This window comes from Chiloscyllium punctatum, chromosome 1 (assembly GCF_047496795.1).
Source record: "Chiloscyllium punctatum isolate Juve2018m chromosome 1, sChiPun1.3, whole genome shotgun sequence".
Classification (NCBI taxonomy): Eukaryota; Metazoa; Chordata; class Chondrichthyes; order Orectolobiformes; family Hemiscylliidae; genus Chiloscyllium; species Chiloscyllium punctatum.
The window spans coordinates 127785988-127804836 of record NC_092739.1 but is presented as its reverse complement, the minus strand read 5'-3'; the positions used below and the strand labels follow the sequence as shown (position 1 = coordinate 127804836).

General features: G+C 38.0%; 1 protein-coding gene across 5 annotated transcripts in view; it reads left to right on the top strand.

Annotated features, from left to right (window-relative positions):
* Positions 1-18849, top strand: part of wdr7 (WD repeat domain 7) — a 657873-nt gene that overhangs the window by 254467 nt on the left and 384557 nt on the right. For all 5 annotated transcript variants that reach the window (XM_072573923.1, XM_072573951.1, XM_072573942.1 and 2 more), the window contains one exon: positions 4954-5067. In XM_072573923.1, the coding sequence (XP_072430024.1) occupies positions 4954-5067 (114 nt within the window). The remainder of the gene's footprint in view (positions 1-4953; positions 5068-18849) is intronic.

The following is an 18849-nucleotide window of genomic DNA, read 5'->3' as shown; positions in this document are numbered from 1 at the left end:
TAATAGTGTCATGGAGCGCGAAACTGATCAATACAAAGTCAGCTGCTGTGTTTTCCTTGGGAATCTTTCTTTAGAGCTGTTGAAATTTTTAAAATCAATATTGATTGAAGAGAATTGGTGTTTGAGAGAACGCTTGGACTTGCTGAAAATGCCAGCTACTTCGTGATATTTACAGAGAGGAGAGCTGCTTCTAAAGGCTTTAGAGATTTAAAAGGGTTACCAGATGCATTTGAAAATAGCTATAAAGCATGTTGGAAATGCATTGATTAATGTTTTACGGTTTTCCTTTTTCTAACTCAATAGTTATTTCATTTTGTGTTCTTTTAAACTTGCTTCAAATTCTTTGATAAAATTTCAGAAATTGGCCTAAGCATTGGAATCCCTGAGATGTGAAAGATCTGACTAGGGTTGTGTAATCCAGTGTTGTAATTGTTACTTGATGGAAATGATTGACATTTATATCCAGTATTGAAGCAAAGTATTGATTGTTTTGAGAAATGATTTGTGTTTTTTTTGTTCAGTAAAAATTGACCTTCAGGTTTTTGTAGATCTGAAAAATCTTGGACTATTTGCAATAGAAGGAGCTATTTAGTTTAGTCTTGTCAGCTAAAGTAAAGAATATCAAACTTACATTATTGTGTAAATTAGATTACATTTCCCATGAAGAGAAAACAAGCCCAGTTTTAGGGTTCAACAACTATAGTCGGGTTGTCAACTAAACATGAATGCTTGGGTATCTGATGCACCCCATTCAATATCAAAGAAGAAGTTCCTGCTGACCTTAAATTGTCATATGACAAATTCCTCTGAAATTTGAATGCAATCCAACAGCAGATCATAGAAGTCTTGTACTGCTTTTGGTTTAGCATTTAGTCTTCTATCAAACACGTCATTTTCATTCCAAAGAGCATAACTGAAAAATTTAATCAGTGCACTTAAGATATTGCTTAATTTTTTGGCTGATTGAAAATTATTTCAGAAACTTCAAATTTTCTGAATTCAGCAGTAAGATTGTTAATGCACAAATTTGGCATTAATGATCACCAGAGGACAGGATATTAGAAAACTTTTGAGAGTATAAGAATATTCCAAGACCCTTAGTTCAGCAAATGCATTAACCAGATAGAATTCCAAATGATTCAGTGGTCTAGAATGGAATTTCTGAGGCCGTCATAGCATTAACGCTGGCTTTTCATGAAGGTATTTTGTCAATTACTTTAGAATGAATGGCATTTTTCTGAATTCTGGAATTGATTATACAGTATGAGAGGATGAAGAACCACATTTTCCTGGTTTCACAGTTTATGGCAGGGAGAAGTAGATTTTTTTGGGGTGGGACTTTCTGTTAACTTCTGAACATTTTGGATAATTTGGGTACATTTGTACTTTGAGGTCTGATATGATAAGTGTAACATAACATTGAAGGATAAAGGTAGTTTTAGATCTATGCTGTCGAAGCTTTCAAGCACTGGAACTGTTGTGCCATTTCTGAGTCAGTTATGGATTAATTGATGGAGATTGATTGCTCGACAGCTCAATTAATGCTGTAATGTATGACGACCAAGATTCTGAACTACTTGGAAACTTTGAAATATTTCATCTAGTCATACTTACGTTAGTAAGCAATGCAAATGTATTTTATTTGCTTTCATTATATTTATCAGTTAATATCTTAAATAATGGCTGCAATTATCCAAATACTACAAATTTAGAGCATATGTGGCAAAACTGTTCTGTCTTGTGCTAAAAGCAATATATGTCAAATTACTGTTGAGCAGCATAAACTATCTTTTTGACCAAACTATGAAAGGATGAGAAATGCCTTATTTTATGCTAATATTTCATGAGTTATAAAAATCAATCTTGTCTCATACATCATTAAAAGCCTGTAGACAGAGAGCCACATATTTTAAAGGGTTAAAAGGTACAAGTCAGCCATGTACTGTTCTCATGAATACCCAAATGTACACCATGTAGTCATCTGCCCTAGTCACCAATGAGCTAAGAAATTGAAACTCTTCCACGTGGTATGTATGATGAACCAATCTGAATGACACTGCGTGGATTCTCATCAGGCTCCACCTTCAAGGCCTTGACTACTGTGAACTCTCAATCTGTGCACGCTCCTGAGCACTGATTTGTCTGCGTTGGTGTACTCCTGTGCATGCAGACAGCCAGACAGGCACTGTCTAAAGTGGCTGGGGAGCCTGCCATTGATCGATTAAAATGGTGTGAAGTGAATTAATGTGAGGCAGGCTGTCTGTCTATCAAAGCGCACCAGGAATCTAGGGTAGAACTGATCTATGGCAGAAAGCTCAATTTACCAGAGGATTGAACCACATATATAGGAGATACATTGTACCAAATCTTTGTATTCTCACATGAGTTGAAGGATTCTAAGAATAGTAAGTAAATATTTCATTGTCAAGACCTCCATGCTGTAGGATCTGGTATCCACTATTAAACTAATGTTATCAGTTATCATTTTGTGAAACACTTTGTAAGTAATCTATTGACATTGCTTTTTACTTGGAAAGTTGAACTTAATAAAAGCTCTCAGGATCGTAGACTTGGTGTTACGGGAAACAAATTGAGAAAACATGAAAAAAATCCAAATTCTACTGAGGCACCAAAATAAAAGTAATTTTTACGGTATAGCATCTGATTAGATACCTGAATAAATTCAAGTACAGATGTGGTAAGATTCAAGTTTGAGAAGTTAGTGTAACAAAGACAGATGCTGTTAAAGCATTCATGTTAAGCTGCACATGACCTTTCTTCAAAGAAGAGCATGTTGTTCAAAATATAGCCTCCATTTCAAACCTAAAGCTTGTGTATAAATTATAAAAAATGGCACTCTCCTGTCATTGATTAAATGTTGAGGGAAGTAAAAGCATTCCTAGCTGATCTTTTTATGTGTAGCTTTAACATGGTTCCAAGGTAGAGAATCTTGATGGGCTCATTTAAGCCCATAACTAAGTAAATGTTAAGGGGACTAAATTTGATTCAGTAAAGATTAGTTGTTGCAAAAGAGCAGATCGGGTAAAAGTTGACTCTTAAAAGTTTTCTTCAAATTTTAAATACAGATATAAGGATTCAAGGATGGTCAATTGGCTAATCTGTCAGAAGGAAGAGGGATAAAAGCTTGGCACTGAAGGATAATTTGCTTTCTCTGTGGCACCTTTAATGTGAGATGATATTGCAAGGAATTTCACAGATACGTTATCAAGGAGGAGGAGAGATTAGAATGGGTATGTAAAGAGGTTCTTCTTAATGGGCAAGACGGATGTGTTTAGTTTTACGAAAAGAATTGCAGAACATAGGTGTTAGGTGCCTAGTCTACAGACACCATTTGTGGACCAGAATCAATGGGTCCAGTCATAATGAGTGGACAGCTAATAGGGTTTTTGAATTGGCAAGATTTCAAGAAGGCATCTAAATGCTTGACTATTGTGCAACTGCAAACCATTGTGGGTCAGCAAGGAAAGCAATGAAGGGAGACTGAGAAAAATTTTGCATGATCTGAAATTTGCATGTGATGAAAGTTGGGTATTGACAGAGGAACAATGAATATTTGGGTGTTGTGCTGACCATTCGTAGATAAAAGTATTGTGGTAAATGGGTTGTGACAGGAGTAGAAGTGAGTGATGCTACAAAAACTGAACTGGTGTTTTCAGTTTCTGTAGCCTGGACAGTGAATGAAATTCATATTCCAGGGCATCTAGTTTGTCTTGGCACCAAAAATGAATGGATCGGGTTTCTGGGACTGGGAGCAGTTATGCTCTGAAACTGTAGTACGAGAGTATGTCGAGACCCAGGGGAAAATCCTGAAGCACAGACATACATTGTAATTTCCTAGAAAGTTTAAACTCCAGGTGGTCTAATTTGAGCTGCATCCGACTGACTGCTAAAGTCTCTCACATTGATCTCTATGTGGAAACTTAGAATCAGGTCCACAGCACAGAAAAAAGAACACAGCCCATTGACTCTGTGCTGACACCCCATAACATGACCCTTGCAACTGATCCAACCCAACTAGCTGCTCCCATCCGCCCAAGCAACAATGCAGCAGCTCTCTATCTTTTACTCAGTCATCTGTCCGCCCACCTATCTGCTCATTCATCCATTCACTTGAATACCCATTCAACAGCCCCCTGATTCATGCACTCACCCATTCACTCACACTCACCCACTGACCCATTGAATCACCTACCCATTCATCCACTGATTCATACATGGACCCACACTCTCATCTACCCACCACCAATGGACTTATCTGCTCATCCACCAATACACTCATGTGCCCATCCAGCAATGCACTCCCTCACTCACTCTCACCCACTCCAATTGAAATATCACTTTCAATTTCATAAACTCAAGGCTCTGATGTTCTCTTTAATAACTTCAACATCTTCAACAATATGGGTGCTATTCCAACTACAAACCACTTGGATCTGTGTAATCTATGTCCTTTACTATGCACTCATCTCTTGACTGCATGACTGCATCTCCCTCGTCATTCAAAATCTAAAATCACTCCATAGTTTTACTTCAGCCCATCTCTGTACCAACTACACTTCAAAAATCTCACAAGTGTATCCCAACAGTTTGGAGTGTTCTTCCTCAGTCTATCCTCTCATTTTCACCAGCCTTTGAGATTTCAGCTGCATTGTCTCATGTTCTCCCACTTCCTGGTTTTATCTACTGTTTCTCTTATTTATTATTTTAGCATGTTTTGTTACATGCAAGTTATACTATGTTGTTGCATGCTTGAAGCTTGCTTTGCCCAACAAAACAGGTAATTGTATAACCTAGCTTTTTATTCACTGCCTAAAGATTGTATTGATTACTGAATTGGTAGGTTTAAAGGTCAAAAATTAACTTAATTCAAATTTCATTTTTAAAAAAGCAGAAAACTGTGTTTCTAAGTTTTTTTGATGGATTTCTTTTTAGCTGGTGTGACAACGGAAGCCATGCAAGCTGTTAGTGCAAATCCTGATTTACAAGGGGCAGATGCCAAAGTTCAGGAAGAAGAATCTGATTTAGCTGATGATGATATTACTGCAGGTAAGTGGTTCCATTTCCAAATTTGTGAAGAACTATTTTATTGAAGAATACTTTGTTGTTTTTATTTTGAAAAAATCTTAAATTACACCTCGGAAAGTATCCACCTTTTGTGACCATATGAAACTTCTGTTCCAATTGTATGATGTCAACCAGTTATTGCCAAATTAAAATAATGTTAGCAGTTGTTATTTGCATACTAAAAATTGTCATTTAATAGTTTCCAGCACTTTGATCAAGCTTGTTCTAACCTTCATACCTTTTTATAAAGGTTAATTCTGTGATGCAATGTTAACTGCAATGGTTTTGCTGGATTCAGAGTGTTCATTTATTGATAAAACACTGTTAGTTGTGACCTTTGAATTTATGTGTGCAGTAGCGTTTATAGACTTTTGCTATCTAGATGAATGGAAATGATTACCTAGATGAATGTTGCTTTGCATATCGGTGTTACAGCCCTTGGCAAATACTTTGGGAATTGCCCCATTTCCTGATGGCAAATCTTGGTAAATTAGGATGTATGGCAGCTTTGTGTTTTGACTTGTGTAAATTGGGATTTTTTTGACATTGCCATTTGACCGTTAATTGCTTATGTGCTGGTAATCAAACAGAGATTCTAGTTTCTCCAGAATTCTGATCAAAAAGGGAGGTAATGGAGTGACAGCTTTGATATCAAATGATTCCAGCATACACAAAGATTATGAATTGCAATTTTTGCTTTCTATAACTCTCAAATTATCTAGAATATATTGATTGCATAGTTTGAATGGCTTTCTTTCTGCATTTTTTAAAAACTCCAAATTTATTTAAGTATAATACAATTAGCTCCAGTCCTATAATAGTATCATTTTAAGATGTATACTTTTTTTGTTTTTGAGTTTTTAATAAATTCATATCTTCAACTTCTTATTATTGGACCACTTTACTTATCTTTCTATATGTGACTTTAAGAAGAATTGTTTTGGTACCATTGTACTATTTGCAAGATAATCCCATTCGGTTATATTTCTAATTAATTGTTATTTGGTTGTCGCCATCATATTTAGTGTGGTCCATTCGAATGTCAGTTGTGGAAAACCTACCGTGTTGCAGTAAAAAAATTCAATATTTTGGTAGACCAGGCTATTGAGTATTCTTCGTTCAGTGATAAATATTACAAGAAAAATGAACTTGTTCGTTATCATAGAAATCTCTAAGTATCTTACATTAGTTAATTTACCACCAGCGCACTGGCAGGCTTCTGTTGCTCTTCAATGAGCAGTAGCTCCTAAAAAAATCTTGGCATCATCTTAGTGAGTACTGCTACGTAGACTAACATGAGTATTTATAGACTGCCATTTTAAATTCACTCAGTACACATCCGAAGCAATTAAGTCTCCTTGTCCATTTCACACTCAGTGTTACCCCACCCCACCCATTGTTTTGGACCTGAGCTTCAGCCAAACTTGTAGCTAATGCTTGAAACATTCAGAATTGTCCCCTTCCAAATGGCCTATGCTGAGATTTGCAATAACATTTTAGCATAATCATGAAATGTCTCTAATATAGTGTCAAAAGGATGTTTTCAATCTTCTGTGATATATCAAGCTTTATTTGGCATCTTTACTCAGTTAAAATGCAATAAATAATGCCCCTTTTAAATTTGGCATTTTAAAAATGGCGGCTTTCAATGTTGTACACAAATCTGAAAATATTCAGACATCTTCCCAACATAACATTACAATTATTAGTAACGTTTTTTTATTACAAGAATAGCCAGCGATTCTTTATTATGATGTCCACATCTTGTAGAAAAATCCTAAATCTAAATAGTGCACTCTCTTTGCAAATAAATGTGTTTTTTCAGTTTTGTGGCATTTGACAAAATCAGCTGACATGATGAGTTGGGGATAGAATATGTAAAAAATTGAGGGGAAAAATCTTCAGCTTGCATGATGCAATTTGTATAATCATGTGAGATCAGTGGATATAGATAAAGTGATTGTCATGTAACTTTGTTGAATAGATAAATGAAAAGCATATTTAAGACTTTGGACTGTTTTAAGTGTTTGTGATGTTTTAGATTTTGCGAATCTGTTGACTATGAATGCTTCCTGATTATTAAGGGTGCCACACTTTGTTCAGATAATTTATGGGCTGTGTAAGAGTGTTTAAGTTCATTACAGTTTTTCAAATGTTGAATTGCTTTTATGTACAGGCTCTGCCACCCCCCAGCTGTATCTGTGGGTAATATGTTCCAAGACGTACCACAGATGCCGAAACCCTGGATAGTAGTGAACCCTATCATTTCAATGGGAAACTTACCTCCCTGGCAGCCTCTGGAATTATTTCTGGAATGGTCCATGTAATATTTTCGGGCCACCGTAAACCACTGGTAACTGAAACCATGGAAACCGAATCCATGGATGCAGGGGTTCTACTGTATTTTAATGATTTTAAATAGTGTGTGTATATTTCAGGTTGTCAGTTTGTGCACTGAGCTGGTGAGTTTGTTTTCAGATGTTATGTCATCATGATAGGTAACATTATGCAGGAATATCTGGCATTCAAACCAGAACTCCATTAACAAACACACAAATTTGGACCACATTTTCCAGTCTTTCAGAAACAGAACCAGAATTGACATCACTTGCTACGACAAACCAAGATACGTAATAACAAATGAGATAGAACACCGCTTCACTGGAGTTTGCTGATGATGTTACCTAGCATGGTGACGAAACATCTGAGATCTAACCCACCAGCTCAGCATGCACATTGATCACCTGATTCACAATCTGAGCTACAAATAGAGTCATAGAGATGTACAGCATGGAAACAGACCTGTCAGTCCAACGTGTCCATGCTAACCAGATATCCTAACCCAGTCTAGTCCCACCTGCCAGCACCTGGCCCATATCCCTCCAAACCTTTCCTATTCATATACACATCCAGATGCCTTTTAAATGTTGCAACTGTATCAGCCTCCACCACTTCCTCTGGCAGCTCATTCCATATACGTACCACCCTCTGAGTGAAAAAGCTGCCCCTTAGGTCTCTTTTATATCATTCCCCTCTCAACCTAAGCCTGTACTCCAAGGTCTCTTTGTTCAGTAACACTCCCTAGGACCTTGCCAATAAGTGTATAAGTCCTGCTAAGATTTGCATTCCCAAAATGCAGCACCTCACATTTATCTAAATTAAATTCCATCTGCCACTTTTCAGCCCATTGGTCCATCTGCTCAAGATCCCGTTGTAATCAGAGGTAACCTCCAATTTTGGTGTCATCTGCAAACTTACTAACTATACCCCTTATGCTCACATCCCAATCATTTATGTAAATGATGAAAAGTAAAGGACCCAGCACTTATTCTTGTGGCACTCCACTGATCGCAGTCTGAAAAACAGCCCTCCACCACCCTCTTTGTCTTCTACCTTTGAGCCAGTTCTGTATCCAAATGGCTAGTTCTCTCTGTATTCCGTGAAATCTAACCTTGCTAACCAGTCTCCAATGGGGAACCTTGTCGAACGCTTTAGTGAAGTCCATATAGGTGAAATCTACCACTCTGCCCTCATGAATCCTCTTTGTTACTTCTTCAAAAAAACTCAATCAAGTTTGTGAGACATGATTTCCCACTCATAAAGCCATGTTGACTATCCCTAATCAGTCCTTGCATTTCCAACTACATGTACATCCTGTCCCTCAGGATTCCCTCTAACAACTTGCCCACCACTGATGTCAGGCTCTCTGGATTATAGTTCCCTGGCTTGTCCTTACCACCTTTCTTCAACAGTGGCACCACCAATCTCCAGTCTTCCGGCACCTCACCTGTGATTATCAATGATACAAATAACTCAGTAAGAGGCCTCATAAATACAGATATACAGTTAAGCACGCAAGAATGACTGGCATTGATAAAGGCCATATACCATATAATGCTAGTATGGTTAGTGTTGAGATGTACTGTTTAGATAAGACCATAAGACATAGGAGTGGAAGTAAGGCCATTCGGCCCATCGAGTCCATTCCGCCATTCAATCATGGCTGCTGGGCACTTCAACTCCACTTATCCGCATTCTCCCCGTAGCCCTTAATTCCCCGAGTCAACAAGAATCTATCAATCTCTGCCTTGAAGACATTTAGCGTCCCGGCCTCCACTGCACTCTGCGGCACTGAATTCCACAGGCCCACCACTCTCTGGCTGAAGAAATGTCTTCGCATTTCTGTTCTGAATTTACCCCCTCTAATTCTAAGGCTGTGTCCACGGGTCCTAGTCTCCTCACCTAACGGAAACAATTTCCTAGCATCCACTCTTTCCAAGCCAATTATTATCTTGTACGTCTCTATTAAGTCTCCCCTTAATCTTCTAAACTCTAATGAATACAATCCCAGGATCCTCAGCTGTTCCTCATATGTTAGACCTACCATTCCAGGGATCATCCGTGTGAATCTCCGCTGGACATCTCTGTGACATGCTCAAATCTGTAGATTTAAATAAGTATCTCTAAGTTTGCTGATGGAACCCCTGCACTGGTTTCCATGTAGGTGTCAATTCTTCATAATTAGTTCAGTCAAGGAGGATGAGTTGCAATTATGTCACTGTTTTTATGGGCATGTTGAGCATAGGTACAAAAGCTGTATTGTTCAGTTTCTGGCCAGGACTGAAACACCAGTGATCTGCAATTCTAGTTTTATTAACCAAAATCTACCTGCAAAATGGGCAACTGAAAAATCTGTTCTGAGAAAGATCTAAAATGCCAACTCTGGTTCTCGCTCCGCAGATATTACCAGATTCGTTGGTTGTTCCAACACGTTTTTCTTTACAGAAAAATGTCATTTGACTCTATTATTTAGCAATCTATCACATTTTACTTGCTTTTATATTTTGCAAGAACAAAAAAACATCCTAAATTGGAACATATGACCAATTGAGTTGTTCTGGAGGTGTAGGTATCTTTATTCTCGAAAGAGAAGTGACAATGCCTTTGTTGCAATAAGGGCTATCCCCCAAAACTTTACTTTTGCTAAAGGGCAATTCTGTAGAGCAAGCATTGCTTTAAATTGTCAAATTTATAGCTGCTTTAAATGACTTGACTTGGTTGTTTCAGTGTTAACAATTACTTAGTTATTAATTATATGTAGTCAGTCTTGTCTTTCTCAGTAGCTGGAGAACTATCAGGCAGCTAGATATGTATGTGAAGGAGAAAGGAGTTAAATGACTTGCAGACTGTGTGAGATTAGATAGTTTGGGGAACGGCATGTGTGGATTATAAATGCCAATATGCACCAACTGGGTCAAAAAGCCTGTTTCAGTGCTGTTTATATATAGCTGTTTGTTTTCATTAATACCATGCTATTTTAAGAGAATAAACAAAGTCTTGATTTGAGTTTTGCACAGTCACTTCGTTTTGAAAGTCCTACTGAGTGGCTAAGTGTCACTAACTTCAAATGTTGTTTTGGGAAAAAAATGAAATTCATTGTGTATCATTATTATGTGCATATGTTTCAACTCATGCTTATTGATTGTTCTGGTATAGCGGAGGGCATCAATGGTTGATGTGGATTTCTGCAATACATTCAGCCAATTAAGAGAATGTCAGAACTAGTTTGTTGTTCAAATTTATTTCATTAAAATGCTGCATAAAAGCATACAGACAGAAATAAAAGAAATCCTATGTAAGATCTGGTACAGTTAGCCTTAACTTGTATAACTGCTTTATCATGAGATGAGAAGGATGTCATTGTTTGCACTTGCTGTATCCGCTTAAATATTTTATGCTCATATATGCATCTGTACAGGGATTTAGAAAACTATTAACCTGTGGTGACATTTCTAGCTCGTATGTATTGAATATGTTGAAATATAAATTTTACAGACAACCTATGTGCAGGGCTGTGGCTATGAATGTTAAATGCTGTAATAGATTATATAAAGTCATCCATTGACTTTCTTTAAATAGACAAATCAGTTGATTTTGTTTTGATGCATCATTTAAGTTCCAAACCATACAAATATGTGACTTAGTTGAATGTTTTAGTTGAGACAATTATATCCATGCACTATTTTAAAAAATAAACTGAATGTTTAAACTGAGAACCAGTGTAAACATTCTGAGAACTGAATGTAATTGTTCAGACTTCGTTGCTGCAATCTGCAACTTCAGAACCTTTAAAATGCCTGACAACCTTAAAAAAACACATTCTTAGCAATCAGTTGCTCTTTATAATTGCATAAAAAGGCACATACTGTAGTTATTATTAATTTTCTGCAATGCAAAATAGTTGAGCATTGTGCCATATTATGTCATAACTATTGTACACTTTGTAACTATTTTTGTGTAGTTGAAATGGTGTTTGAAATAAAAACTCAGGTGTTATACTTTTTCTGAAAATGGCTGAATTCCAGCATTCATTAGAAATAATTAATGATGTCATAAACAATAATTCAATGTACCTTGTGCTTTGCCCCACCCCAAGAAAGCACAGTGAACTTGACCTGGCGTTTTTGTTGATCTTCAACAGCATGAAAAACTATTTCAGCGATGCAGTTGCTCCTTTGTTAGATGCTTTATCGTATATAAGTAGCCATCAAACCATAACAGTCTAATGAAATAATTTTAATTTATCCTCTTCACCATCTTTCACCTGGTTTCATCTGAACTTGAGATGACATGATAGTCTGGCACCATTTATCTTTCTCCTGCATATCTTCAGTTTTAGTTGCCCTTCGTATGTTTTTTTCTCCAATAGGGCTAGTCCATTGTTTGTATTGTCTCCGGTTGTTACAGTTGGAAATGATAATTGTGCATTCATCAGAATTTTAAATGACCACATCATAGTACAGTCATAACTGTACTATGACTGGCCTATGTCGACCAGTTTTACCTATGAGATGATTGAGGGGTTACTTTTGAGAGGAGATCATAATTGGAGGTAATTGAGTTAAAGGGTTGAAACCCAATGTCAACTGTTGGGAGTGATTTTTCCACTCGTACTGTAGAGCTGCACCTTGTGACCAGTTGAAATATGAATATGTTCATGTGGATTACAATAAGACAGAAGTATGCCCTTCACACTGTCACTTTCTACCAGAAGCAGGATCAGGTGCAAAGTATTTTCAAGTCTAGAGGCTCAGCAATTGGACACTGAAGGAGGTTCGGAAACTCTATGAAAAGGTGCAAACAAAATTTTAAAAATGGATAATCGACAAAAAGCATATTAGCCATGGTCAGACTTGGATAACTTTAGAAAAGCAGATGGCTATCTTGCAGATTGGAATTTAAAAGACTTTAAGCTGCTTGCAAAAATTCTATTTGGAGATTCCTAATCAGTGCATGATTTCAAATTGTTGGTGTCAAACCTACTCCTTAGCTGAAGTTAAATTCTCACAAAAGATATACTTTTGGAATAGCTTTAAAAATATTCCTGGGACAGTAATCATTTCCAGCAGCTTTCATGGCATCATTGAGACATCGACCGTGGCATGGTGATTCACCGGTTAGCACTGCTGCCTCACAACGCCAGAAACCTGAGTTCGATTCCAGCCTCAGGCAACTGTCTTTGTGGAATTTGCACATTCTCCCCGTGGGTTTCCTCCGGGTGTTCCAGTTTCCTCCCACAATCCAAAGATGTGCAGGTTAGTTGAATTGGCCATGCTAAATTGTCCCTTAGTGTTCAGGGATATGTAGTTTAGGTGCATTAATCAGGGATAAATGCAGGCAAATGGCTCTAGGTGGGTTACTCTGTGGAGGTCAGCATGGACTTGTTGGGCTGAAGGGTTTGTTTCCAATCTGTAGCGATTCTACAGAAAAACTGGAGGATTCAATTTTAGCCGTGTTTTGAGACCACTCAGATATGGGACGTGAGCATCAATGCAAAAGAAGAATCACAAACAAAAGGAATGAGGCTAGAGACCCTTTTGGTACCTCTGATAAAATGACAGGATGAAAATCACTATCTCGGGAATGTTTAAAAATGTTTTAAATATGACTCAAAATATTATTATATGGTGACTTGACAAAACAAAATAACAAGGGGTGGAAAGTTTCCATATCTTAAAAGATGTGAGCAATGGTGAGAAATGTGGGAAAGTACAGCAAGATTGACAACATTTGGCTTGTGATGTCCAGAAAAGAAATTCCCAATTTTTCCCTTAAGGTTTCAATGGTGAGTCTGGAATCTTTCTCATAAACAACCACCATTTTATTTCCATATGTTTGCATTCATCCTTGGCTAATCTCATCTCATTTCAATGCAGCTTGGAATTCTCAACTTCTTTTTTGAAAAATTAGATGGAGACATTACTTGACTTCAAAGTCAGAGCAGTTTCTTTGTGGACAGAGCTCATCTTTTGCTTCTCCTGGGTATTGATTTTTAATCTCCCTTCACCAACGTGACCTTGAATGTTCCATGAGCAGCACCCTGCTCCACCTTTCATCCACTGAAGTCAATATTGCCAAGCCATCAGAATCGCCATATTATTGTGGCTGATTTTGGATCAACTCGGATTTCATTTTATCTTTTCAGGCTTTCATTTTGAATCTTAGGGACAACTTTTGCCAGGTTGGTTTCCACATGAATATGTCATCATCTCATTTATCTACACAGGGTGCATATATGGTTCTTAGCTTCATTTCTTAAACACTTACGCCTCCTTGGAGGCTATCAACGTCTGTAGATTGTATAGCTTTTTAATCAGAGGACAGGAAGGTTAGTTGTTGAGGAGAAGATGGGTGAGGGATGTTCAGTGGAGATGATGCATGCTATAGTGAGGTTGATGGTCAATAAGTGGTAGTGAATTTGTGTTCAATAGCAGAGTTAGTGAGTGTGGGATAGCAGAAAGAATATGGGAGCACTTGCCATTGTAGAATGCAGAAGATCAGTGACCTTAACAAAAAAAAAGAACTGTGAGTGCTGGAAATCAAAAACAAAATCAAAAATTGTTGGAAAAACTCAGCAGGTCTGGCAGCATCCATGGAGAGAAAACAGAGTTGTCCTTTCAGGTACAGTGACCCTTCTGCAGAACAGACACTTCTACAGGTCAGTGACCTTATTCCTGTGCTGCTGCTGTTTGTCTGACCCTCAAGACAGCACTGACCTGGGCCACTGTCTTTGTCCAAGCCATGATGTGAAGATCAGAGGTCACATGACACGAGCTTATAGTCCAACAGATTTATTTGAAATCACAAGCTTTCAAAGTGCTGCTCCTTCATCAAGTGAAGTGAAGCAAAGCACACAGTCACAGAATTTATAATCAGAGAGATCAAAAGATTGTACAAACTGTGTGAGTTGCGTGTCAAAAGGCTGAATAATAAGTCTCTGCAGGAAATCAAAAGTGTCAGATGGTGTGAGTAAAGTGTCAACAGCTGACTAGCAAGTAAAAGAATGACCTATGATCCAACTAATTGAGGCAGAGAGATAATTACAAAACATTAAAAGTAAGGTGGTGTTGGAGACAAATCAAATGGCTGGAATAACAGGATAGATATAACAATCACATGCTGAGGGTCTAACCAATGTAACAAGTAATCCAAAACTGTACAAAATAATTAAGGTAGATAGATCACAACAAGTTCTTAAGGTGATGGTGTCAAAGCAGGATAGCGCGATATGAACCCAAAATCATGGTTGAATCCATTTTCATGGGTGCAGAACTTGGCCGACAATTTCTGTGCAATGATTCTGCATTGTTGTGTATCTCGAAGGCCACCTTGTAGGACGCTTACCCGCAGATTGGAGGCTGAATGTCCTTGACCGCTGAAGTGTTCCCCGACTTGGAGGGAGCATCCCTGCCTGGTGAATGTTGCGTAGTGTCCGTTCATCCATTCACATAGCATCTGCATGGTCTCGCTAACATACCATGTCTTGAGATATCCTTGTCTGCAGCGTATGACGTAGACAACATTGGCTGAATCATATGAGTACCTGCCATGTATGTGGTGGGTGGCATTCCCACATTATGGTAATATCCATGCCAGCGATCTGATATGTCTTGCAGAGGTTCCCATGGCTGGCTTGTGTGGTGTTATGGTCAATATTGTCCTGAAGGCTGGGTAGTTTGCTGCAAATAATGGTCTGTTTGAAGTTTGGCGGTTATTTGAAGATGAGAAGTGGAGGCATAGGGATGATCTTGGTGAGATGTTCACCAACATTGATGACGTGTTGAAGGCTGCAAAGAGCATGGCATAGTTTCTCTGCTGAAACTTTACTCACACCATCTGACACTTTTGATCACCTGCAAAGGCTTGTTATTCAACCTGTTGAAATTTCGTTCACACCATTTTGTATGATCTTTTGATCTCTCTGCCTATAAATTCTGTGTCTGTGTGCTTCTCTTCACTTCACCTGATGAAAGAGCAGCACTAGAAATGGGAAAATCCAGCTAAAGGGTTTTCATGGAATACATAACATGAAGACTTTGAAAGGAGACAATGAGAGTACTGATCAGCTGAAGGGAACTGTACCGGTCATAAGTTGAAAGTTGTTGTTGTGATTTCATTAACTTACTTTGTGTTGGGACAGCAGGTACACTTCAGAGTATATGGAATGAATTGGTTAAAATGTTGTCTGTGTTCTCTTAAATGGTAAGGACCAAAATAAGGTTACAAAATATGCAAATTCTACTTAGTCATAGAGATGTACAGCACAGAAACAGACTCTTCGCTCCAACTCGTCTATGCCGACCAGATATCCCAACCTAATCTAATCCCATTTGCCAGCACCCAGCCGTTATCCCTCCAAACCCTTCCTATCTATATCCCCACCCTGATGCCCTCTAAATGTTGCAATTGTACCAGCCTCTACCACTTCCTCTGGCAGCTACTTGCTTCAAGTTCGGGGATAACACCACGTTGACTTCACTGAAAAGAGCTAGTCACCCCATGTAAAATAGCTGGAATAAACGTCTTTATTATTATGGACATTCATATCCAATGAGGTACCGAGCAAGCTGTCAATTAAAAAGATTTGAATGAAACTAGCGAGAAAACATGAAAAAGCAGTTTTTCATATGTCAGTGGATTTGCAGTTTATCAAATCAGGATGCTATGGCATCTCTTTAAGAAGACTTAACATCTCAAATCACAATTTTAAAGAAAGGTTAATGGAATCAAGGGTTAGGAGTTTAAAGTAGTTTATAGTATCTTAAAGCTATGCGGTCAGTTTACTGATTCACCTTGCAGTATGTTAAAATCCTACAAAAGGATGTAGGAGTAATGGATGAATACAGAAAATCTAGAGATGAAATCAGTGAAAAACGTGATATACGTAAAATAAAGAAATGTTTGAGGACATCATGCTGGCCTGCGATAAGTCGCCTGTTCGCAGTAGACTTTAATAAAGTTGTAGCAATGTACAGTAGGAAATAAGGACAAAAACATTTTTCTTACTCTTCTTAGAAATGACAACTAGATTCAGCTTTGAGATTAGTTGACACTGATAATATATTTACAGAATCTGAACAAGTCATGGAAAGAGGTGAAATACCATGAACTTCAGGCACACGTGTTGGCTAATAAGAGGGAGCAGATAATGCCATATTGAACATGGCCAGAGTGATACTGAATCACTGCATAAAGCTATTTATTCCAAAGGACAGCTATCAAAATTCTGCATTAAATTAACGTACATACCAGAAGGGGCCATTGAGTGGAGGGATTGCAGCAGGGAAAACTGACTGCAAATTCAGTAATGGTCTAAGTATGCAGAATGAGGGACAAAAGATCATTCAATTCTGAAATGACAGTATCATTTTATTTTTATTTTTGAAGATTGAAATGAGAAAAGGCCATTTTAAATCCAAGGAAGGAACCTCTGCACTTTTACATTGTAGTTACTGGAACTTATTGTAAGTTGGCAAACAGTGGGCGAGATTAAGTAAGATGTCTGATGATAACTATAGATTTAAGAGGTATATTTTGTCCAGTTTTTTTTTTAAACAGTTACAAAATCTGATTCTAATCCTATTCCATGGCTGGAAGACTGTATCAAGAAGGTTGGATGAGCAACTTTTATTTCAAAGTTGAATTTACTCAAAGGATACTGGCAGGTACCTTTATCCAAGACAGCAAAAGATATCTTGACTCTCGTGACACTAAATGGACATTGCATGTCCATTTGGTACGAAGAATGCGCCAGCCACATTTCAAAGGAGATGCAATAAGGTCATTTTGGGATTGCCCAAATGTGTGGTGTACATAGACAATCTGGTGATTTTTAGTTGCGCAGAAAAGAAACACTTGGAGAACTATTTGATCAACTTTAGAAGGCAGGCTTGGTGATAAATCTGGCTAAGAGTGAGTTCACAAAAGCCCAAGTCATGTTCTTGGGCCATATCATTGTACGTAGACAGATAACCCAATGGGATATGAAAGCGAAGTTTATTGGGGAGTTTCCCATACCATCGACAAAAGGGAAAATACTGCAATTCCAGGGACTGTGTTTTCTTTTAGTGAAAATTTTATCAAATTTTCGTATATTTGCTCAACTGACTGATTGAAATGCAAAAGATTTCAGTGCATGGAGGAATGTCCTCAGGTATTTGATGACCTGAAAACTGTGTTAACCACTGCCCCAGTGTTTGCCATGCCTAATTATGCAAAACCATTCAAGAGGGCTCTCAATACCAATGATGTGGGTGCTGGTGCTGAAGATGTCGAGAAGATAGAAAGACTTAGTGGGTATTTTCCCAGAAAGTTGAATATTCATCAACAGAAATATTGATGAAGACTTGAGTTTAGTGATGGTGTTGCATCATTTCAACGTGTGTGTTGCCAGTAATGTGTCTGAGACAATTGTATAAACCAATCATAAGCCTTTAAAGTTTTTGGAATGATTTAAAGATGAAAATGCCAGACTGTTTAGATGGAATTTGTTGTTAGAGCTTGTTTGAAAATATATGTGACCGGACGAGAGAATGTAATTGCCAACGCCTTGTCATGATTGTGATGAAGGGAGACAAAGGTGTTTGGTCGTGGAAGCAATAGACTGCAGTGCTGAATGTCTGCATGCTTGGAGTCAATGCAATGTATATGTTTTGTAGTGTACTATTAACGTGAGATTAAAAAGGCTTGAAAATATAGAAGGAGAGGTCAACGCCATAGTCTGATAAAAGCAAGCTAGAAATGCTGTCAGAGGTCAAGGTCCTCACATTTGTGAAAATTTCATTACGACCAAAACTTAAAAGATGTTCCTGGGAATGCAAGTTAATCTTGATGAAAATTTCATTACCTCTGATGAAGAGCCATCTAGATTTGAAACGTTAGCTTACTCTCTCTCAACATGGATGCTGCCTGACCTGCTGCAATTTACAGCATTTTTTGTTTTCAGCACAGATTGCAGCATCTTCGGCAATTTTCTCCTACAGCATGGCTAATCCACCCCCGGCTTCAACCTTTTTATGAAATTACAAATGGAAGACAGAGGTTGATGGCGGAGGATTGCTTTTCGGATAGGAGGACTGTGAACAGTGGTGTGCCACAAGGATTAGTGCTGGGTTCACTGCTTTTTGTCATTTATATGGATGTGAACACAGGAGATATATAGTTAGTAAGTTTGTAGATGACACCAAGATTGGAGATGTGGTGGACAGCAAAGAAGGTTACCTCAGAGTACAACAGGATCTTGATCAGATGGGCAATGGGCCGATGGAGTTCCATTTAAGTTAGCGTGAGACGCTGCATTTTGGAAAGGCAAATCAGGACAAGACTTATATACTTAATGGTAAGATCCTAGGGAGTGTTGCTGAACAGAGACCTTGGAGTGCAGGTTCACAGTTCCTTGTAAGTAGAGTCACAGATAGATAAGAT